We start from the raw sequence: 24,313 nt of genomic DNA on the forward strand, positions 1-24,313 counted from the left end.
CCTATACCTTTGAGAGACAATCAAGGAGTTTCAGAAAAATCCCTACTAGAGCATTAATAATTTAAAAAATCAATGTTAACATGTTGAGTCTCAAGTTCTTCAAATTAAGTTAAAAGTTTCAGTGGCATGTCTTAAAGAACTTACATTGACTCCCCAGAAATGATTAATGATTAATTCCAGTCTGTCCCAGCTATGTAAGTTGCTGACAAAGGATTTAATCAAAAGATGAGTTTGCTGACTATTTAAGAGAGGCTGTGATCCAGGGATTTCAAACTTCAGCAAATGAACAGCCAAAAAACAAACAAAATCTACCGAAAACAAACAAAAATGATGACAACAACAAAAACAAAAACTGAAAACTTTCTCTAGTGAATCTTCTAAAAACAAGTAACAAACTCGAACTACAACAAAGTTACCTTTAGTCTATGCCATCACCACGACCAACAAACAACAATAAATACAATAAATGGAACAAAATAAACAGCTCTCCAATGCAAAGCAAACACTCTGGGTCTATAAAGTTTCCTTTTAAAATCAAGAAGCATATTATAACACAGAACATACAAGAAAGATACTGGAGATCCTGAGAAAGAAGAGGTACTCTTTAGTCTCAGATTACTTCCAAATCTGTAATCTGGTCACAAAAACTTACTACGTCACTCAATTTTCTGTGGCCTAACCACAGGCTCCTATATCTGTGTAATGAACACCCAGTAGATAACACCAGAGCATTCTTTAGATAAATCTTTTCGTCCAAACATTCAAATTATGATAAATAAAGGTTACCTGCGATGAACTTGGCACCAGCCAAATGTTAGCTCTTACCATTGGGCTGTTGAGAAAAAGCTGTCTGTTGAGGAAAAGCTGCTTGGGCTGGGAAGGTTGGCTGCTGGAAGCTGCCACTAAAGCTGGTGGGAAGACTATAGGGAGCGGGAGTCCCGAAGCCCGCAGGCATGCTCATGGATGCAGTGCCAAAGGTCGCCGCTGGTGAGAGAAGGAAAGGCTGATCACTTACAAACGAAAAGGGAGGTTGTCTATACTCATTCTCAGCAAAACAGACATCGTTTACCTTAAAAATAGAAAGATGTATTTTAAATCCCCAAACTCCAACAAACTTAGGAGCAAGTTTTAGTGCCATATAGTTTAATGTAAGCTACAAAGCTATCATTTGAAATCATAAGTAAACCTCTCAAAGTAATTATATAAATTTGAGTCTAAATAGCAGTCTACTTTTAAAGTCCATCATCATTCAATTCACATGTATGCTAGTATATACATTTTTAAGTTTTGCTCTGTTATACACAGTAAAATAGTCAAACATTTAATAATATCTACTGAACTGTCTACTATAATGTAGTATATGTATTCCTGGAAAAACCTCTGGAAAATAGTTCACTTAAAAATAAAACTTACAGGAAAAACAGGGTCTGCGGCAGGCCACTCAAAACCTATGCAGCTTTGTAACCATAGTCAAAAAATGGATGGGGGATAATCCTAACAAAAACATTAACACAATTAAACTATATAGACTCCCATTCCTTTTTTGAAAAGTATAAAATAACGAAGATTTCTTTGCATAAGCAGTGAGTGAACTCTGGGAGTTGGTGATGGACAGGGAGGCCTGGTGTGCTGTGATTCATGGGGTCGCAAAGAGTCGGACACGACTGAGCGACTGAACTGAACTGAAGGGGTATAAGGAAGATAATATTAGGACCAATGAGTTTATAGAAACTGGGGCAAAGTACACAAAAACTGAACAGAAGATGAAATAAACATTCTTAAAAGAGGCAAAGAATGTAGGGATTAATGACACTGTACTCAATAACTACCATGGCCTGCCATATCCAGTCACTATAACTTCATCGAATGAAGGATTCATTCACAGGTTGGGGAAATCTGTGTGTGAACTACAGCTATACACACACACACATATATGGTATGCTGCCATCACCCCCCACTTACAAATGACTTATGAATTCACATTATTACTCATATAAAAACATACATGGTAGCAGAACAATATATTACTTTTTGCTGGTGATTCAAAACAGAACCTTTCAACTGTTCTAGGAAAGAAGAGCCAACAATGGTTGCTTTTAATACAGAACACTAGCAATTACATAGTGAAGTATTTTCAGCATTATGTTATCAAACAACATAATTCACTGCATTTTCTGATTCTAAGAAAAAAAAATTACCAAGCTGAAAGCTGACTTAAGGCACTGAAATTAATACTACAAGTGCTATAGAGAATTAGCTTTTATTTAAAAAATTAAAAATGTTATGGATGTTGTTCAAAATAATTCTCATAATCCTAATATTTCTAACAGTGCAATTCTCAGTGAACCTAATTAGATAGTAAAATTTTAAATATTACTTTTTATTATTCGTAAGAAAAAGGAAACTAAGCCACTGGGAAGCAAGTGAATTAAAGAATAATAAGCACACTGCAAGGGAAACAGAAGCGTTTCAGAACAGACAACAATACACTGACATAACTTTGACAGATCACTTTTTAAGAAAGCAGTATAAAGCAAAAGTTGGCTACAGTTAAGCAAAGCCAAACTCCATGGAATAATGTGGTAAAATGGTTTGGTACATAGAAAAGGTGTGTCACTCAAAGAACTATGAATTCAAACTCAAGAAAAATAATCAAAAAAGCTATTAACATTCTAATGTGACCATGGAGGTAAGCAATATGCCTTTCAATATTAAAACATAAACTACCACAGAAGATTTTCATGTAAGTTTAAAATATAAGTTACTCCCAATGCCACACATCCATGCCCACTCCATTTTAAAACATGGAAAAAACTTAACTTCACATGCAGGGATCCAGAACACTAGCAGAAGCTTCCACAAGCAGGTAGACAAATTGCCACACAAACCTAGATATTAGCTGTGGCCACCTACCAAAATGAGCGTGAGGAAACACTTGAGAATGCATTGCTCCAGAAAGGCCTTACGGAAAGCCATAAAGAGACCAATGTCAATTAACTTATGAGTAACTATTGTCAAAATAAAAGTAAATTTGTTTCATTAAAAAATTCAAAAATTAGAATACACTTACAAAGGAGATAGCATAAGAATACATAATAAAAACACACTCACAGAGTCTTTACTTCAACTATATTCATGATACTAGTATTTACACTATTTGAAACAAAGAGATTAGAATAATACCAGAAAGACAAATATCAAAGAAACATTTATGAAATCCAACTTTTAAATAAACACATTTTTTTTCATGTGAAGATGCAACAATATACATAAAATGATTTTCTAGGCCTCACCAGTTACACCCAAAAATGCTATTCATAGAATCATCTAAAATAATCTAGCATCTACCTTTTAGCATTTAAAAAGTCAAATCTCAGAGAAAGCACCTGAATAATGTTTGTTTTATTTTCAACTCCATACATTAACTAGAAACTAGTAAAGATAACTCGTGAACAAATTATTCAGGGTTTTGTCAGTGGACTCCATTAGAAAGGTGAGCAGCACTTAAAATATGATGGCTAAAAAGAGAGAGAGAAGAGAAATTCATCCCGTGCAGATCTTAACCTGCATGACTGAGGTCAGACATGTTATACGTAAAGAAAAGAACCCAACAGAAATTAAATTTAGGTTAAATACTAGAACCACTGTTTAAACTATCCCGAGTGGGACTGTTTCTAAAAATACATATCCACGCATTTTAAAGAAGCATACTTAACTAACTAAATTTGGGGGAAAACAACAACTGAGATACGAAAGTGGTTCTGAGTCTTGGTTCTGTTGTTTTCTAATTACAGGACACCACAACTTCTTCAAGCCTCAGTTTCCTCATTTGCAAACAAGGGATGGAGAGGCAGATGCAGTAATACCTAATTTACAAAGCTGCTGTGATTAAAAGTACTACAGAGTAAATATTCAATGAATCTGTTCTTTTTTCTTGCTAACTTAAAAGATGCTGTTTATAGCTTGTTATAAATTCAACAAAAGGTTGACTGAGGTGGAAGGGTTCTGTGATAAACAAGCTTGGTCACTTTATCTCCTTTCTTAGAGCATGTTACAAGCTCTGCGAAATCATGCATTAATAATACTGGTTCAATTTTGTGTTATTAACTCAGCACTTCCCATATGCTTTTGGGCACAGAACCCCTTCCCACGAAGCACTGTGATAAAATCACCTCAGGAGACATGTTCTACATAATACGCTTTGGCAAAACCTGACTTTTAGTCAACACTGACTGTTAGCTAGTATTAACTGCAGTACTCAATCTATAACACTGATGCCTAGTCCTGGGCTGCTATTAAAATATTTCAGGCTTGTCTTTAACAAGCTTTTTGAGATATAACTCATATATCATACAATTTGTCAACTTAAAGGTAAAATTCAGTGTTTTATTCTTTTTTAAAAACACATTCACCAGGTGTACAACCATCATCACAGTTTAATTTTAGAACATTTTCACACCCCCCTCACTAAAAGAAATTCCACACCTATCAGCTCTCCATTTTGCCCTATCTTCTTTCTGTCTCTCTAGGTTTGTCCATTCTGGACAGGTTATAAATGGAATCACATATTATATGACATTTTGTGACTAGCATCCTTTATTTTCCCTGCTGTTTTCTAGGTTCATCCATGCTGTACCATATATCAGTACATATCATTACCTTTCACTTTTTATTATCAAAAACACTCCACTGTACAGCTATACACATTTGCCTTATCCATTCATCAGTGGATGGTCACCTGGGATATTTCCATGTTCAGTTGTGTCCGACTCTTTTGAGACCCCATGAACTGGAGCCTGCTAGGCTTCTCTGTCAATGGGATTTCCCAGACAAGAATACTGGAATGGGTTGCCATTTCCAACTCCAGGGGATCTTCCTGACCCAGGGATCAGATCCTCGTCTTCTGCACTGCAGGCGGATTACCACTGAGTCACCTCAGCTGAGCCAAGACTGTTTCCACCTTTGACTACTAGGAATAATGCTGCTTTAAATAACTTGTACACAAGTTCTTGTGTGGACATATAATTTCATTTACTTTCCTGTAAGTGAAGTGGGTGAAACCGGTGGAAACAGTGCTGGTTTTGAAGCACTCTGGGACTAATACTAGTCATTGGTTAATCAGGCAAATCCATCTAATTGGTCTTCACCTAAGTAATAAAATGAGGATACTTGGCTAGATGCTACCATGATTCTTTTGGTTCTACATTTCTACAAGTTTATTTCTCGGGGGGGTGGGACTTTTAAAACCATTCATTTATTCATTAAATGAATATCAGAAAATAAAGGATACTCATTCAGGGGCAAATGAGAGATTTAAGAGTTTTAAGAGAATGTCCTAAATAACTGAAAACTATAAAATTAACTTTATTAATTAAAGGGTTCAAGGGCTCTAGAAAAACAGAATGCTAAATATTATAGAATTCTAAAAAAAAAAGTCTTAGGCTACATTGTCCAGTTTTTTGAAGGTTTCTATATAACATGGTAAAAGAAGGCCCAAAAGCTAGTAAATGCAGGAAAAAAATTATTATTAAAATGTGTGTTTTAAGAATGAAATGTATCAGCAGAACTTTCTAAATAGTTTGCATAGAACTATTATTTAATACCTCTTTCAAAAGCTATCTCAAAAGGAATTTAACAATACTAATATATGAGAACAACAACAAAACATATTTCCTAAAGAACTAATATTAAGTTTGATGATATAAAACACTGAAAGTACTTAAGCACAGTGTATTTGTCAAAGTGTTGTTTATATCAGCTTCAACAGAAACGTATTACATAGTTAACAATTACTTTGACTCAGTCAATTCAATAAGACGATCAATGTGATAAATCAAAATGGTTTACAACAGAAAAGATATTTTACCTTGAAATAAAAAGACTCACCTTTCAATAAATTTTGCTTAGACTGAAATTAAAACTACTTTATATTATCTGAACAAGCTTTCTGAGATATAATTTGTACACTTTATATTATTTCACATCTTATATAGAACCTTAACTTTCAGGACTTTTGTACTCTAAATAATGGTAGGGGTGGTGGGATGATAATCCTAAACTCTAATAAAAGAACCAGTCTGGAGGTACAATCACAAAAGAAAAATAACAGGAATGATTTACCAAGTATATGGGCTTCCCAAGTGGCACTAGTGGTAAAGAACCTGCCTGTCAATGCAAGAGATGTAAGAAACGCAGCTTCAATTCCTGGGTAGGGAAGATCCCTTGGAAGAAGCCATGACCACTATAGTATTCTTGCCTGGAGAATTCCATTGATAGAGGAGCCTGGCAGGCTACAGTCCATAGGGTCAAAAAGAGTCAGACACAATTGAGCAACTAAACACACACACCCAGCCTCCAACTGTATACAATAATGCAAAGACGATGCAAGGTGATCTGCATCATCTAATTCTCACAATATCCCCGACAGAGAATACTGTTCACATTCTATACAAAAAGACAATAAAATTCAGAGGAGTTAGATCAACATGACCTTGGTCACGGTATAATATATTTCCATCCTTCAGTTGTCAAATAGGGTTATAATAGCTATAAACATCTCAACAGTTATTATTATTACTGCAAATAATGTATTTTCCTATCACTTTTCCTCCATTCATTAAAAAAATAATATACAGAAGGCATTTTTAGGATTACCGAGTTAGTAAATACTAAACTAGGATTTGAACACAAATCTGCTGTATCCAAAACATATGCACTTAACTTCCCTGAGCCTCAGTTATCTCAGCTGTCAAAGAGTGATTAAAACATCTGATGAGAGTTAAGAGGACTAAATGAGACAATGTACAAAATACCATGTCATGAGACATTTTAAAAACATTCCATGAAGTCAAAATAATATGCTCAGGAACAGAAATATTATATACATCATCCAGTGATGAACAGTATATTTTGTCCAAAACACAACAGAAATCTGAAATAATCACTGATTATGTTTAAGCATAGTGTATTTTTATGTATTTGAATGAAAATAAATCATTAAAAATTATGTGCAAAATTCAAATACCTTATACAACATATATTCTGTGAGATAGCAACAGATTATGAATGAAGACATTATATGAAAATGGAAGTTATGTTTCAAACTTCCAATATTACGGTTCTCAACCTCGCCAATGACAAAAAAATGTGCTAGTAATTAGTAATTCTTAATGGTGCAAATTTATTGTGATGTTAGAAGCACCTTACTCTCTCAAAATATCACATCAACATATGCTGTAAGTCAAGTTTAAGGCTTTAGTTCTAAAGTTATCTAAATCTAAAAACTGACAAATTCAGCTTAATGGGTACTGGGTCATACCAGTACACTTGCCAACACTCCAAAGTACTGGCAAATAACTCTGGTGTTCAGGGTAATAAGACAAAAATCAAAGAGGCAAAATATAAGAAATGCATAGCTAGCTTACAATATGAATCAAAAAGAAAAAAGAGGGGGAAGGATAAGAGGATTTTTTTTTAAAGTTATAAAAAGAGAAAATATTCAAATTATTATATCCCAAGTTAAACCAGTTTAAACACCCCCCAAAAAATGTTAACAACCCTAAAAGAGATATGCACCGGAAAAATACCTCATTATTAAGATCTCATGTATCAATAATAAAATCCATCCATTCCTTGCAATCCCAAGCAAAGGAAAAAAACTGACACATTTTTTCAATTAGTTATAATAAATAATTGTGAAACCTGATCAACAAATAAGTCAGAATTATAATGTTCAAGTACCACCTCTGTCATGAACCGGCAGTGTGGAGTTAAGGCTTTAACTCTCATCTCTATGCTTGATTTCACACCTAAAAAATGAAAGCTTTCAATGGTGGGGGGTGCTAGGTAACTTACATGGTCCATTTTCTTTTTTTTTTTTTTAATTGGAGGCTAATTATTTTACAATATTATATTGGTTGGTTTTGCCATACATTGACATGAATCCGCCCTGGGTGTACATGAGTTCCCCTTCCCGAACCCCCCTCCCACCTCCCTCCTCCCCTTATCCTCCCTCTGGGTCATCCCCGCATACCAGCCCCGAGCATCCTATAATATGCATCGACCCTGAACTGGTGATTCGTTTCACATATGATAATATACATGTTTCAATGCCATTCTCCCAAACCATCCCACCCTCACCCTCTCCCACAGAGTCCCAAAGACTGTTCTATACATCTGTGTCTCTTTTGTTGTCTGGTCCATTTTCAACTATTAGGTTCTAGGATTCTATAAACTTTCAACTAGCATATGTTTTCATAGATGAAAACTAATCCACTTCATAGTCACTTCAGTAAGAAAGGAACCTTATTTTCTAATGTTCTTCATATAGTGTCTTTGCGGTATATACCTTTCCCAAAGTTTACTGTTCTGTAATTTACATTTCTTACCTGTTGCTCCTCTGGCATTGGTCTGAAATGGATTTGTAGAAGATGCCACAGAAGGACCAGCAGCAGCAACAAATGGATTTGTGGAAGGTGTAGCTTTAAAAAATTATAAGATACACTATAAAATCCTAATGCATTTGTATTCAATTACTTAAAGTATTTGTTCATATATTTATGAAGATAGAAAATTAGAGCTTTCTGATAATAAACTGGTGCTTTGATCGTCTTCTGGTATCCCTAAGAAAATGCAATACTATATATATATATATATATTTGGACTCCATATAAAAATCAATACATATACCAGAAACACATACCTCCAAATGGAGCAGGCACACTTGAAGACGCAGGCTGTGTCTGTGCAGAAGCACCCACTGGCACTGCTCCAAACACATTACTGAAAACAAGTATTGAAAGAATTCATATTTTGAGAGGGGAAAAGAGCAAAGGTAACCTAACAACAGGGTTGCCATAAAATACGGAAAAAATAATACTGAACATATCATGTATCACATCAGCTCTCAAACTTTTTAAGTCTTAGAATTCATTTACATTCTAAAAAAATGAGAACCCCAAAGAGCTTCAAGATGCTCTATCTACCAATATATAGTACATCAATTAAAACAGAAATTTAAGAATTTTTAATTCATTAGAAAATAACAATAAAGCCATTCATATCGGATACTTTTACAAATCTCTTTAATGACTGGTTTAATGGATGATCAATCTGTTGTGATATGTTGTTTAGCTTGATGCATATGAAGAAAAAACTGGCCTCATGTGGCATCACAGTTGAACAAAACAGGAGAATTTTAACACCTTTTCCAGATAACTATGTATATCTTGCTTGATATCATTCCAAAAACAACAGTTACAGTTTCCTAAAGGTTAACTGCAATATGGTCCAACTCTCATATCTGTACAAGAGGAGAAGGGAAGGACAGAGGATGAGATGGTTGGATAGCATCATCAACTCAATGGACATGAGTTTGAGTAAACTGGAGACAGTGAAGGACATGGAACCCTGGCATGCTGCAGTTCATGCGGTTTCAAAGTTGGACACAACTCTGCGACTCAACAACAGCTGTGATATGGAATCTGAAACCGTATCAATGAACTTTGATGCACTCTCTTAAAGTAACATCCAGTAGTCTATTTTACACTTTAAATGAATCTTTTACTACTTTTGTATCATTTGGAAAATACTTGATGCCAATCTTCAAAATGTCAACATATCTCCTAATGCAAAATAAAAAAACAACCATTAATATCACCATCCATCTCATCAGAAAAGAAATAGGAAGCTTAACATTAAGCTCATGGTGGCTAATAAATTTTCCAAAATTCTACTTAGTTGCTTGAGAGTGTTTATTTTAGCCATTATTTTCCCTAAAGTGACAGACTTAAAATTTCATTTTTGAGAAAACGTCTAACAAATATCCAAATCTGAATAACCATGATTTGTTTAGTAATCATATTTTCAAGAAAAAATGGTGTTCCAGAAAACAAGTAGCTGGTTCATTCCACAACTCAAAAAACCACACAAGTTGGTTTTCCTCAAGACAGCTTTATACTTCAGTGTACACCAGAACTACTTGATGCATACCATACTTCAATACACAGAAAATTAAGACGTTTAAGGGTCTAGACTCTGTTATACTCTGGGGACCACTTATGACTATAATGTAATACCCATAAACCACTTCATTACATATACCCTGTCTGTGTTTCCAGACTTTATGGCCACTTTGCTATAGTTCACTATTTTATATGTCTAACGTAGACAATATTAGTAAAACAAAAATACAGAAATACTCAGAATTTTATTCTTTGGATTCAATTTTTCCCATCTGCCATACAGAAAATTTGTTACTGGAGAATGGACCCAACTAACTAGTGTTGCAAACCCTATCATTTTTTTCTGGAAAAGGTGCTAAAAGGGAAAAATAAGTTACTCAGATAAAAGAGACAATGTATATGAATGGAAAATCAAAGGTAAGACATTGTACAGGTAAATTACCTATACTTCTGGATCTGCTTCCTTGACCCAAAAAGAAGTCAAAAAACTAGAGGAGTTTTTAAAGATCAAATGTTTTTAAAATGTGGTAGACTCTCTTCTGCCAAGAATTCCTTACACCAGACATATACAAACACTGTAACAGATACATCTATTTATAAATACCAGTATGATAGAAAAGATACAGGACTAATCTTGGGTTCTGGTGCAAATCTTTCTAAAACTTCACTTACAACTCAGGCTACAACATGTTACTTTCAGTATTTAATCTTCATGACTAAGAACTGTACCTTGCAAGTAAGTAGTTCTGCAAACGGATTCCCTGAGTATAATTAAATTTGTATTTAAGAATTTAACACATCCATTTCAAGATGTGTACATACTCTAAATTACATTTCAGCATTCAAGGGGAAAAAGTACTTTTGATTAAATAAAAAATATAAAGCGATGGTAAATCACCTATGGTAATTACTCAAGGAGTATATTTTAATTAGAAAATGTAAACTCGTAACTTTCTTCAAACTTAGGAAAATATTCAAGAATCTTTTAAATTAAGCCCCAAATAGTGATTACTGAACAACATTATTATTCAGAGTAGAAAAAAAGTTTCAAATATAAAACACAAGACAATGACAAGCTACCTGCTAGCATTACTTGTGGAAGTATATGCGTTACTGGAGGTGGCAGCAGAGCTGAAAACACTGTCCAGTTCTGCCAGGGCTGCATACTTGTCTGAAGATGCACTTGACTGACTGGGAACTGAAACCACAGAACCAACAGGAGCTTTACCTGTGGTCCCAAACCCACTACCCTGATCACCACCTATGAACAAACAAACAACAAATTAAATCAAAGATTTTAACTTACGCTTAACTTATCCTTTCAACTTACCAACCGCATTTGCCATGATGTGTGAATTTAAAACTGATTTGGAGCTTAACAAATAAATGGACATGATTCTAGAGTCTTACCTAATAAATACTCCAGAAAATACTGGACAAATTTAGTGCTATACATTCCACTCTGATAAAAATGAAATACTGTGTCTGAAATAAAAACTAAGACCCAGTACCGATGACATGTCTAGGTTACATAAGAAGGAAATTCTCAAAGTGCTACATTAAATCTGCAAGATAGGGACAACTCAATCAACCACACATATACACTCATCTAATGCTGGACCTACTGAACTCAATCTATTAATAATATCATCTTCCCAGGGTTGTTTACGAAAAAATTAAGAGATAGTAATAAGAAAACACTTACTATGCGCCAGACTCTGTTCTAAATACCTCTCATACAGTAACACATACGACACAACTTTTTAAGTCGAATGCTATTTCTATTACTCTTGGAGGGGAGGTGAGAAATCAGGCTCAGAGATCAGGATGCAGAATCCCAGCTGTTCTCCTTACCACACTATGCACTTTGAGAGGCAAAAATACTAGCCTTGCGACCATAACTGGGTATAAAAATACACTGCTAACATGCTGCTGCTGCTGAGTCACCTCACTCGTGTCCGACTCTGTGTGACACACAGACGGCAGCCCACCAGGCTCCCCCTTCCCTGGGATTCTCCAGGCAAGGACACTGGAGTGGATTGCCATTTCCTTCTCCAATGTGTGAAAGTGAAAAGTGAAAGTAAAGTCACTCAGTCGTGTCCGACCCTTAGCGACCCCCCGGCTCCTCCATCCATGGGATTTTCTAGGCAAGAGTACTGGAGTGGCTTGCCATTGCCTTCTCCGTGCTAATATGCTATTTCATTTTAAATAAATACTAAAATAGTAATAGAAAACAGTTCAAAATTAATACATCATAGAAACCACCAAATAATCCTCTAGTCATCTCTTAGCCCTTTTGGCTTTTAGAACAATAAAGCACACTAAGACAAAATTTTTTGTCAATTATTTTCTTTTAAATCTAGAAGTTTACAAACTAGTTTCTAGGCTTTCTATCATGTGGTTATTTCAGATCCAAAATGTGCTAAATAGTCACAAACATTTAGTGTAGATAAAACCTATACACAACGAAGAAAAGCATCCTCAGAATTTAATAAATACAACCAAATGTAGAAGACTGCTTAATATACAAATTTGTATTCTTTTCTTCAAAGCTTGATACCTTGCCCAGCACTGAAGATATTGTCTAAATTAGCAAGTGCCGCATATTTGTCTGTAGTCTGTAGACCAGCTTTGTTCGCTGAAACTTTACTAACAGCTGAAGCTGTTTGATGACTCTGGGAAGTATTGAAGGTTCCAAAATCAGCACTGGAGGATTTGGGGAAGTTATCAAAATGAGCAAAATTAGCATTTACTGATCCAGCACTTCCACCTGTAACAGAATAGACAGAAAACTTGAAACTGCTAGACTTTCCCAATATCCTTTGATAGATTATATGATCATTTCTTTCTAAATTAAGTTTCCTATAAGCAATCCTAAATTCTTAAAAGTAAAAACTGGCAAATGGCATTCAACTTGAATCATCTACACATGACTATTCACAATCTGCAAAACTAGATTTTCAACGGTCCTGACAACATATAGGCCAACAAGTTCCTATGTGTAATTACCTATCCTGGAATGAACAAAATAATTCACAGGAGAGTCTCCATGCTACCCAGTTTTATCGTACTTGAAGAGCTACTACTCAATTCCACATAATAATTTAATGTACACACAACACTATGTCTTCAGTAAAATTATGCTTACATATATTTCAAGGAAAAAATAAGAGCACATAATAATATAAATATTACATCAATTTTATCCTAAGATTTTAAAGACTGTTCTATATTCTAGAATCTTCCCTAACATACTACTGAAATACTAAAAACCAGTATATATTCATTCTATGCTTCTGATGCTATACTTTCGATGTTTGTTCTTTATACCTAAACATTAGTTTCAGCAATCAAGATAGTAGATATAGGTATGTGTATATACAGTTATAGATTAAACTGAGAGCAACACGCATTTAAAAGGTATTTCAGAAACAGAAAGATTACACCCTATTTAAAAAAAAAACAAAAACAACACTTTCCATCCGTTTTTTATACATTCTAAAACAAATACATGTCTTACAGAAATTAAACTCTGTTTTTGATTAAAACTAAATAGTGTCTGTATTTAAAAGACTGTGATCTCTTACAAGGAACTGGTGAACAAAGCACATACTAAGTTTTTAAAATCTGTATGAAGAAAGTTATTTCAAATTAATAAAAACAATTACTAAAGCAACTGCAACTGTTACTGTACACTATTGTGTTCTCCGAGTATAGCAATAGTGAGGAGAATAAAAGTGAGAATTTATGGAGAATTATCATGAAAAGATGATTAAAATTCTGTAACTGAAAAACATATAAAATATACCATTAAACATACAAATTAGTAAAAGATGCCTACTTGACAACAGAACTTACTGTTGGAAGCCTGGAGAGGAAAAGCTGAAGTAAATTCACCAAAACTGCAGCTAGATGAAAGCATTCTAAATGCTGGACAGCCAGAAATTATGTAAATGATGAAATTTAAAAAAAAAAAAAGAAAGTTGAAAGAAAAGGCTTTAAGACAATACAGAGTTAAAAGTTGAAAGAAAAGCAATCAGCCAAAGATCTAAACAAAGGTTCAATGAGTTTCTGAAAATAATACAGTTTATGGGTAAATATTCAATGTTTAAAGACCAATTCCTGCACAGAAAACTATTTGAAGTTTATCAAAGTGATTATTAAATAATCTACTCAACCAATTATTTTCTGAAGCTTGTTGCCCTGAAAATTACTTACATTTTTAGTTCTATGGAAATAATTAACTAGCTTCCTTTATTTAGAGCCTAAATTAAAAAATATTTTGTGAACCTAAAGTATTACTACTTTACTGTCTCCGTGCGTAAGAAATGTAAGAAAGATTCATGTGCAGGAAAAGGAGAACAGATGTGAATCAGACAAAACACTAGTGTCCAGAAAAACAAATAAAGAAACATATAAAGATTTCAGGTTTCCCCAGAGCTTTGTAAAACAGAACTATTTTAAAACCAGATAATCACAGAATTTAAGTTTAGAATAATTTTTAAAAACTGTATCTACAGAGTTGTATTCTATTTTTTAAAGTAAACATTTAATCATAATGCTGGAGAGGCTCTACCTGTAGTTTGGGGCTGAAAAGAAGAGTGACTTGCTGTGGGGAAACCTCCAAAATTACTCGAACCACTAGACTGTCCAAATGCATCAAAGTTTGCAAAATCTGCATTTGCAGAATTCTGAGCTGTAAATGGTAAGGAATAAATACATGTTAATGAATATGAAAATTATAAATGAAAAAATATGATAAATGAGTTTAAGAATTTTATGAAAGTTTCCATGTTTCATAACTTAAAATTCATTTAGAAATCAGATTTTAAGTTCTACAAATGTTTATTTCACCCAACTGCAAGCAATTATCAAAGGGCATCCAGTACAATGATAAATTTGTACACAAATAGCCTGTGAGTGACAACACAAATAGTACTATAAAGTGACTCTATTAAAGCACTAAATAACACAAGTTTCAGTAAAGCAGACAGATATGTGGGATACAGGATACATTTGGAAAATTGAGATATAAAATGGTGATTCACCAGTTACATGAATCATATAAAAATGGCTTGATTACATCAAAAATTTTTGTTCTTTTTAAGCTTACAACTATGTTACATCATAGCATACTTTAAAAAAAGCAAGTATACAAACAGATGGACATGATCATCAAATAAACTGAAGAAACTTGTATTTTATTAGGAGCCTGTCATTTTAAAACACACATTACCTTAAGAAACAATAAACACTAGTAAAAATTATACCATAAATACACCTCAAACCTACTGAAAAAGACCAACTGGCATTTCCCAACTGGTAACCAATCTAACAGCAAAGTCCTAGGCTTCTATAAAGTTAAAATATGTAAGGTAAAAGACTTTTTTAAAGGCCAAAACAGATGCTGGATAAGATTTTTACAGAGGATAAGATAAGAATAAGAAGTGGCTGATATGCAGAAAAGTGAATGCTAAATGGTAAGAATGAAAAGGATGTCCAAAAGATGGAGAAAGGTTCTATGTCACCAACAAAGTGAGTGAGCCACTTTAAATTTCTTGGCAGGCAATTCTATTTCTAGGCAGTTTTGGTAAAACTACTACAAATGAGCACACAGCTAATTCTAATAGCTAAACAATGTATTTTTTATAAAAATGAAAAATTAGAAACTCAAATGGCCAGTAATTAGGGATTACTTAATTAAGGAACATCACATGATGGAATATAATGTAGCCATTAAAAAAAATCATGTAAAGAATATTCAGCCCTATACAAAAATACCTGTAGCAAAGTAAACAAGATAAATAGGTTAATAAATTCCCGATATATCTTCATTTGGTAATTTCGTTAAACATGGTATCATGTGCATACAAATCTGTGTTTTAGTTAAATGGAAGTAGTGAGATTTCAGGTAGGTATCATGCCCTGAATTTGCCAAGCTTTTTCACTGAATCTGTACTCTACTTGAGCTTCCCTGGTGACTCAGAGGTAACAAGCCAAAAGAAGTCACTAAGCAAAAAAAATTGTCCGTTAACAAAGTAAAACATTATTCTAGGAAGAAAATCAGCAAAACTTACAGCATCTCCCATAACTGCTATTTTTTTTTATCTAAATGGGTACGATAATGAGCAGGGGGAGATGTACATAAAGAAGATCAGACCCCCTTTTCCTACACATCTGTGCCACTTCTCTTCCAGCATCTTCCAAACTACCACTTCTGACATGTGGAGTGCTATCCCACTTTGCTCTTGAAAACCTTTTTAAAATCAATTGTCTTGGCCCTCAAATACCACACAGAAGTACCTAAATTAAAAGGCTGCTTACTGCTTAACAACATAAATTCTGTATTTTCTGGACTCCCTACATTATTTTGTCTGTTTTCACTTAACAGGATAAAATTCAACTTTACAGGCTGAAATTTTACTTTCCCCAAAATACATATAATAGAGGAAATACTAATAGATTAAAAATGTTTTAATTAATTTCTTGAAAAATATTTTGAAACAAGTATCTATACCAGTTTAAATTACATATAAGGTTAAACACAGTTACTGACACATTGCTGACAACACCATTAAGCAAGTACAGTTTAGTGAAAAGGGAATCTATGATAAGAGTCAGAGAACTCCATCTTAACATAAGAAACTGTAAACTCTTGGATTAGTCCCTCATTGTTCTGGCTCTACCAGTATTCTTACTAACAATATGAGAAGATTCATTAGATCGTCTCTACTAATAAAATCAACACTGATTCTACAACTTATGAAAAAATAGGAATAATTTATCAGCTTTAAAATGTTAATCCAAAGAAAATTCTAAAAGACAAAATAAGTTTATTAAGGCAAAAACAGATAATACAATTAATTGTAAACCAAATGAGTAGAGAGCATGATACATGAAGTTCTCAAATTCAGAGTAAATTATATTCCAAAAGGCAAATTTCCAAGTTTTTTGAACACTTAGCTGTACGGTTGAGAACAACAAATGAAATACATCTGTCCCTTGTAGAAACAGGAATGGGTCCCTAAGCTAGTTTGTGGCTTATAACCTCAAATATATATGACTATGTAGTCTAAAATAATATATACTGAACATTTAACTTATATTTAGAACATCATATGGGAAAAACTTACATTTAACATGTTTTAAACATCAGGAAAAAAGATGAGTTCAATGCAATCCATTTTGTTAATCAAGTCTATTTTATCATATTTATAATTTTCCCATTGTTTTCCAACCAGAGCACCAAACAAACTAACCAAATACTTATTCATTACAACAAAACAGGATTTTGTAATACTTCTATCAGTTCTTATTTGTAAATACTGAATCTACTCGCTGTTTTCAACAACTTTTTACAGTACCTTTTAAAATTTATAAGCGTTATGGAATGAAACTGTGATAAACACAACTTTGGAATTAAACACTAATAATACGATAAACAAAAACTACTATCTAGAACCTCAAACAACTTCTACACAAAGAAATCCAGACTAAAAAGAATGTGACAAAATAATAAAGATGCTTTTTATATAATCTTATTCAAAAAGTACGAAAGAGTCAACTCAGTTTAGAATTTAAGGTACTAAGTCAATGAGCATGAATCTTGCTGACAGCTGTCTTTACACTTCAGTGAGCAATAGATACTCATGTAAAAGGAAAAAAAAATAAAAATGTAGAGACCAGATAGCAGCCAGCAACTCTCATCAAATTCAGATAACAGACTTCATTCCATCTATACAATATTTTGGATTATTTTCATCAATTCCTAACATTTAAAAAGAGCATTTCAACAAGATTTCTTGCTTCTCTTAGAAGAAATCAATATATTAGGAACCCTGAGCCCGCATTTCCATGTGGCAACAGATCACAGAACATCCCCCGCTGAAAGGGGCACTGTAGTCCCTTCCACAGTGCATTACACTACTCATCTGTTAACTGGGTGGCAAGACAATTGAGTTTGACATCCCTCGTATAAGATGTGACAGTAATCAATGACAGTTTACAGTTTTTGTGATATATTTATTACCAGGCAAGATAACTATTACATTCCATAGTAAACTATGTTTCTAACTGCCACGTATATTTCTGTAGAAGTTGACTTTTATAATACTGACCCCATCATCGATACACATCCACACACACTAACTCAGCCAAAATGTTCAAATGAAGAAGGGTAAAGACTTCTGGTTTTTAAGCCATTAAATTGTCTGTAAAAGGACAGGTTTTCCTATACAATAACGCTAGCCAGATTGGCTTATCTGAATAATTACTGTTTGCCATTAAAGGTTCCATTTGCCACATCAATCTGTGCAGGAGAAAGTTTTCACCCAATTATTTTTTTTTGAAATAAGAATTTCAGGGCAAGAATTCAGCTATCAATGACTTTAAATGTGCGAACCATGTATGAAAAAGTAAAAATTCAGAGTGATTACAAAGGTTCTGGGAAAAGATATTTCAGATTGAACCAAGACATTAGCTTACACTTAAAAACTACGTAAGGTAAAAAGTAAAAAGATGGCATCAACTATACTAGAAGGGAAAATAAATAAATAATTTTATTAGCTTTTTCTTGCAATATCCATATATATTTTTTGTGCTCTTGGAATCAAATGAGGTAAGAAAAGAGTAATCTGAGTGGTCCTTTGTAAAAACAGAAGAACTTTAGGCTAAAAAATTATTACTCTCAGGCAACCTGACCTAATCTACATGGTTATTAAACTACTTCCTCACAGACATATCTGTCCTCTACTCTATTTCTGTCATATGTGGAAAAGAGACAAACAATATTTAATATCTTCAATCAATCTGATAAAATCATACACTGCTATTTTTTAACATTTACATGTTACAATTAAATAATAACAATTATTTTCAAAAAGCATTTTAAGGGAGTTATTGAAAATATGAGGGTAATCATGGTACAAATTAGTCTGTGGAGTACACTGACATGTCTATTTTTTTTGCTAATATGGCTACACAGAAAAGTATTACATTAATCCCCTGACCTGCAAATATTCACAAACTGCAATCAGAGACCAAACACACACACACACACAAAACATGAAATAAGTTTAAAATTTATAAGAGTTTGGCAGCTACTTATCTATCATTTCAAATTATATTTCAATATTTATAAATTACAGAAGCTTCACTCTTTTCATTGATTCTTCTACCAAATCTTTTGACCATCATTCAAAAAGCAAGAGGTGAGAACAGAGAGCTGGAGCTCCTTTCTGCTCAGAGAAGGAACAACTGGCTTCCCGCCTGGAGAATGAAGGGCAAAGATTCTTTTCAGTCTCCTTCTGGACTTCTGCTACTTGGCTAATATAAGAAATGGAAAACCTACCACAGTCCCAACAATTTAAGCTTCCTGACTTCTTACCCTTCTCAGTATAATCTCTCTTAGAAGAAATCTTCATCCTAGGATCTCTTTTTAAAGTAAACACATACAGATACAAACATACATAAATCACACCGCAACTTCCTTCTGTAGCATTCTTAGAAAATGTTTTTATTGATATTTAAAACAAAAATTCCTTTAATGCTTGATAGAAATGTGGCTGAAGGTTTTCTATAATTTTCCAAATTATCTCAAACAGCATATTTTTTGATACATATACATAAAATAATTTGTACCATTATTATCCAACTATAAGCCAGGACATGAAACTGAAAGGAAAAAAAGGGCAGAGAGCATCACAATTTCACAGGTGAGTAAAAGAAGGTAAAGTAAGTCCCAAAATACAAACAGGAAACCAATTCAGTAAGTACTGGCTTTTGTCATATTTATAAAACAGTGAAACACATACATGCAAAAATGTCTCAAATCATCAAATAAAACTGCTTCAAAATGACCAAATGAATTCTTAATTTAGTGCTCCACATTTAATTTGATGATTATTCAAACACTGGCAAAAGCTGCTAGGAAAAAAGACTTACCTGCGTGACTATTGAAATGTGCAAAGTTAGCAAAATTGGCTGTAGCTGTTGACTGAGGTGCTGGAGCAGCAAAGATGTCTGAGCCAAGATCACTTAAAAGGTCGAACTGCTTCTTTTCCTGCTGTTGCCCTTGGGAGCGACCTACAACAGGGGACTATAAACCACATATTAACTACAAAGAGCTTCCAGTTAGATTTGCTAAACGTTTATAAAACTACTTCCAATTCACCAAGCTTAAAACAATTTAAAGATTATATAATCTACTTGTAGAGTTCTGAATAAAAAAAAGGAAAGTGAAGTCGCTCAGTCGTGTCCGACTCTTTGCAACCCCATGAACTGTAGCCTACCCAGGCTCCTTCGTCCATGGGATTTTCCAGGCAAGAGTACTGAAGTAAGGTGCCATTTCCTTCTCCAGGGGGTCTTCCCAACCCAGGGATCGAAGCCAGGTCTGCAACACTGTAGGCAGGCGCTTTTACTGTCTGAGCCATGTTTTCTGAAAACCACAAACTTTCAACATCTATGCCCATAATTATCTTTTAAGTACAGAGTCAAAAGCAATGAAGCATAATTACAGCAGTTGTTACACCTCATGACACAAAACAGACTTATTGTTAACAGAGTATGATGATAAGGCTTTCACAGAACAAATCTTTTATCCAAGCGAAGAGTCAAAATATATTGACTTTACCCTTCTCTTCACTCAAAGCTTCGGTAAAAATGGAGCAATTTATCAAGCTGCCCTAGTATATGCATTTTTTAAAAGGGTGGAATTTAATTCAAATAATAACATGATTCAGAATCATTCTTACATAAGACAATGCCACACAGTAACAGATTTGTCATAACTCATCTGTCATGAAGTATAGAAGCATAAACTCTAGACACCAAATGCTGAAAAGACTTCAGTCTACTCAGTTTTTTAGAATAAGTTATGTAATGCAAAGCTACCTGCGTTTTAATGATAAACATGTTTCACCATCAGGATGGGGAAAAAATTCTGTGCTTGAGAAATCCTTTCCTGTAAAAGTATATCACAAAGGCTATACTATTCTAAATAAGTGATGGTCATCACAGATTCATGTTTTACCAGTATATGTTACATCTATGACAATGCTGCTGTATGCCTTTACAAACTCATATTCGCAATAGCAAACCCCACAAAAATAGACACACTCCAACCACTTAACCAAGTATCTTTTAATGTATTATAAACCAGAGAAGGAAATGGCAACCCACTCCAGTGTTCTTGCCTGGAGAATCCCAGGGACGGGGGAGCCTGGTGGGCTGCCATCTATGGGGTCACACAGAGTCGGACGCAACTGAAGTGACTTAGCAGCAGGACATAATGCTACTGGTATACAAGTAGCATTATGCAACTGTCTTAATTCCCAAATTCATTGTACTCAATCCTCCTTACATAGAAGCTTCTACAAAGACTTAAAAATGACTCACCTGACTAGGTGTGCCCTTATTTAAGTGCAGTGCTGGTGCTGAATCTCCTAAAAGAGATTTCAGTGGTTTAACCTCAGGTGTGCTGCTCGTGCTACTGGCAGAGGACCCTGAAATAGATGCATGGACTGATGCCACCACTCTGGCTTGTTCTGGTGGGACATACCTGAAACACATGAAAAGTTGAAGAGGCAGGTAACTAAGGAAGAGGTAGGGAATACTAAGCTCAAAAAGCTTACCTCTATAATTCTGTGTAAGACTGCTTCGATATTAATCTTATTTCAAAACCCTCTAAGAACTGATATACCATAAGAGTACATTTAATTAAAATATTCAGAGAAAAAGTAATAAAAGAGCAACCACAAAACTTGCTTCAATTATTTACTTACAGTTTTTCTAAGATAACAATATTAACTGCTTTTTTAAAAAAAGACTACTTGTAGTTCATCAAGTACTGTAAGATCATAAATAACATTTGAAAACTGATCAAAAGGAAGGAAAAATATTTATTATGTTACGGTTAACAGCCCAAAATATAAAGGTCTATTACAAATCTATAAGAATAACTACTCAATTTTTAAATGAACAGAAAGCAATTCACTGAGAGACAAAGAAATGAAAACATTTTTAAACTAATAAAAATGTAAATTAAAATGACACACATTTGGTCTGAGTATAAACTTTACAAATTTTGTTACTCTATTAAAATACTCTGTACCCCAGAAGTACCATTTCCAGTAACCTATCCTTAGGTAATAATTGGGTTAAGTGTAAATAAATGTATGTTACCACAGCACCCTTTAAAATTTCAAAAAACAGCAATAAACCAAAATTCACCAGGAGAAAAATGCTTGAAAGGGTTATGCTAGTATCTATATAATACACAGCTGCTCTGTCTTGACATGGAAAGATGTTCATAAGACTTTACAGGTCTTTTAGGTTTGACTCCAGTCATGTAAGGATTCATGGGGTGAAAGGAATAAAGGAAAGAGAGAGAGGGAAGTGAGAATACAATGCCCATATATTGGCAGTGCTATCTCCAGGGCTGGCATTCTGTGAGAGCTCTTGCTCACACAATTTCCGGGTTTGGTTCTAACTACCCTCCTTCCCCATATCACACAGGTGGGAGAAGCAGAAAAGCAGAGTTTTTCTACTGTGTTCCACACGTGTGTGCATGTGTGCTCAGTAGTGTCTGACTCTTTGCAACCCCAAGGACTGTAGCCCGCCAGGGTCCTCTGTCTACGCTCCAGAATCAGAGTTCAAATCCTAGCTCCATCACTCAACAGAGGTGAAACCCAGAGTAAACAACTTTAGCACTCTATGCCTCCAAATTTTCTTCTAAAACACTAAAGTATGGTTACTATGAGGTATAAACAAATTAACATTTACAAAGTACTTATACAGTGTTCTGGTACACAAGTGTTGGCTATTATCAAATTACATAATAATCACAAACAATAAAACTTCTGTTTATTTCAGTATATGCAAGAGATGAAAACAGGAAGTTACATTATCCCATAGTTTGGCTTATCAATAGTGATGCCAATTTCTGAGAATAGCCAAGCCTTTTTAAAGCATAAAATCATGTAAGCTCAAAGGCTTATGTAGCTAGAAGTAAAAAAGCTAACTAAACATGTACAGCATAGGAAGTGAGTGAGTTCGAAAAATGGTTAAAAGAACAATTTCAAAAACCCTCTAGATGACAGCACCAGCCTCGTCTTAAGTGTAGCTGCCCACAGTGAGGGTTTTAAGGGAGACTGCATTTGGATAACATTTACGTCGCAAAGAAGGAAATGGCAACCCACTCCAGTATTCTTGCCTGGAAAATACCATGGAGCCTAGAAGGCTCCTCTGTCCATGGGGTCGCAAAGAGTCGGACATGACTGAGCAACTCCAGTTTCACTTATGTCGCATTACAAACCCATTGCACCACCCACTAGGTACATGTAACAGGTGTGCAGGAGCATTAGTTTAAAATGCAAAAGTCCCAGCCTACCTGAAGGCTAGTCATTCCCTCTCCCCTACCCACCAACTGAAGTTTGTATTTGTCTTACTCTTATTACTATTCTGTTTCTCAAGACAGAAAAGATAACACAAATTATAATTAATTGAGGTTTACAATTATTTGGCTATGGTTTGAATAAATAATTTTTATTATTTTATTTTGTGGCTATTATTACTAATGCAAGGAGAGGGGACTTCCAGTTTTAATTCTATCAACTCTTATTCATCAGCTGAAGCTAATTTGAGAACCCAGATAAGTTCTATTCAAACTAACTCTGAGCTGGTAAAAGTGAAACTTGGGAAAATGAAAAATTAGGCCAAGGCTATCAAGGAGAAAGGTCTTAACTACAGGATAAAAGGTCTGGGAAATTTAGAACCAAAATGATAAAAAGCTAATCATATACTTCATTTTAAGAGAATTATTTATGGCACCATATTTTTACTATCAGCTCATCTTCTAAGTTTTGTTTTTTTCTTTCCTGAACTAAAATATTGCTGTTATTTTTTCTTCTATATTCATACCTAATGTTTCTAGTAATGCTGAATATGGCCCTGGCAAAAATTAGTCTTCTCCAGAGAACAGGAAGAATACAAAGTTCACAGAACATACAAATTAGAGCCACTTCTTTCTACTATGCTCACCCAAAGGAGGTGGAGATATCTCACTCATAACCATATCAAGTATTCCCTCAACTAGAACAGTTTTTTGAAGATATTCTCTGGGTTAAAATACAGTTCCTCTGGCAAACGAGAGGCCATTTACTTCTTCATTATCCCTCTATTTATGATTCTCTCTCATCTTTTTAACCTCTCAAGAAGGAAAATACACACTACTGAAACTAAAATACACACACTAAAGAAATAGCCAAGAATTCATCACTAATGAGTCTTAGTAAGCTCATTTAAATTTTTCTGATACAACTAAAAATGAAGAGCTCAAAGTAGCTGAATGTTAG

At 34.2% G+C, this 24,313-nt stretch overlaps 1 protein-coding gene across 5 annotated transcripts in view; it reads right to left on the reverse strand.

The window, feature by feature from the left end:
* AGFG1 (ArfGAP with FG repeats 1) overlaps positions 1-24,313 on the reverse strand; it is an 82,068-nt gene that overhangs the window by 1,674 nt on the left and 56,081 nt on the right. Inside the window, exons 4-13 of one of the 5 annotated variants that reach the window (XM_055398962.2) lie at positions 21,357-21,519; positions 19,905-20,058; positions 14,539-14,658; positions 13,821-13,892; positions 12,523-12,732; positions 11,043-11,160; positions 8,702-8,781; positions 8,388-8,480; positions 2,914-2,961; positions 826-984 (exon numbers count right to left, since the gene is read on the reverse strand). In XM_055398962.2, the coding sequence (XP_055254937.1) occupies positions 826-984; positions 2,914-2,961; positions 8,388-8,480; positions 8,702-8,781; positions 11,043-11,160; positions 12,523-12,732; positions 13,821-13,892; positions 14,539-14,658; positions 19,905-20,058; positions 21,357-21,519 (1,217 nt within the window). Of the gene's footprint in view, positions 1-825; positions 985-2,913; positions 2,962-8,387; positions 8,481-8,701; positions 8,782-11,042; positions 11,224-12,522; positions 12,733-13,820; positions 13,893-14,538; positions 14,659-19,904; positions 20,059-21,356; positions 21,520-24,313 lie in introns of all 5 variants that reach the window. The other 4 variants (XM_055398960.2, XM_055398963.2, XM_055398961.2 and 1 more) reach the window with 4 other exon arrangements.

This window comes from Moschus berezovskii, chromosome 2 (genome assembly GCF_049115385.1).
Source record: "Moschus berezovskii isolate FMDL1 chromosome 2, NW_MosBer_1.0, whole genome shotgun sequence".
NCBI classification, from domain to species: domain Eukaryota; kingdom Metazoa; phylum Chordata; class Mammalia; order Artiodactyla; family Moschidae; genus Moschus; species Moschus berezovskii.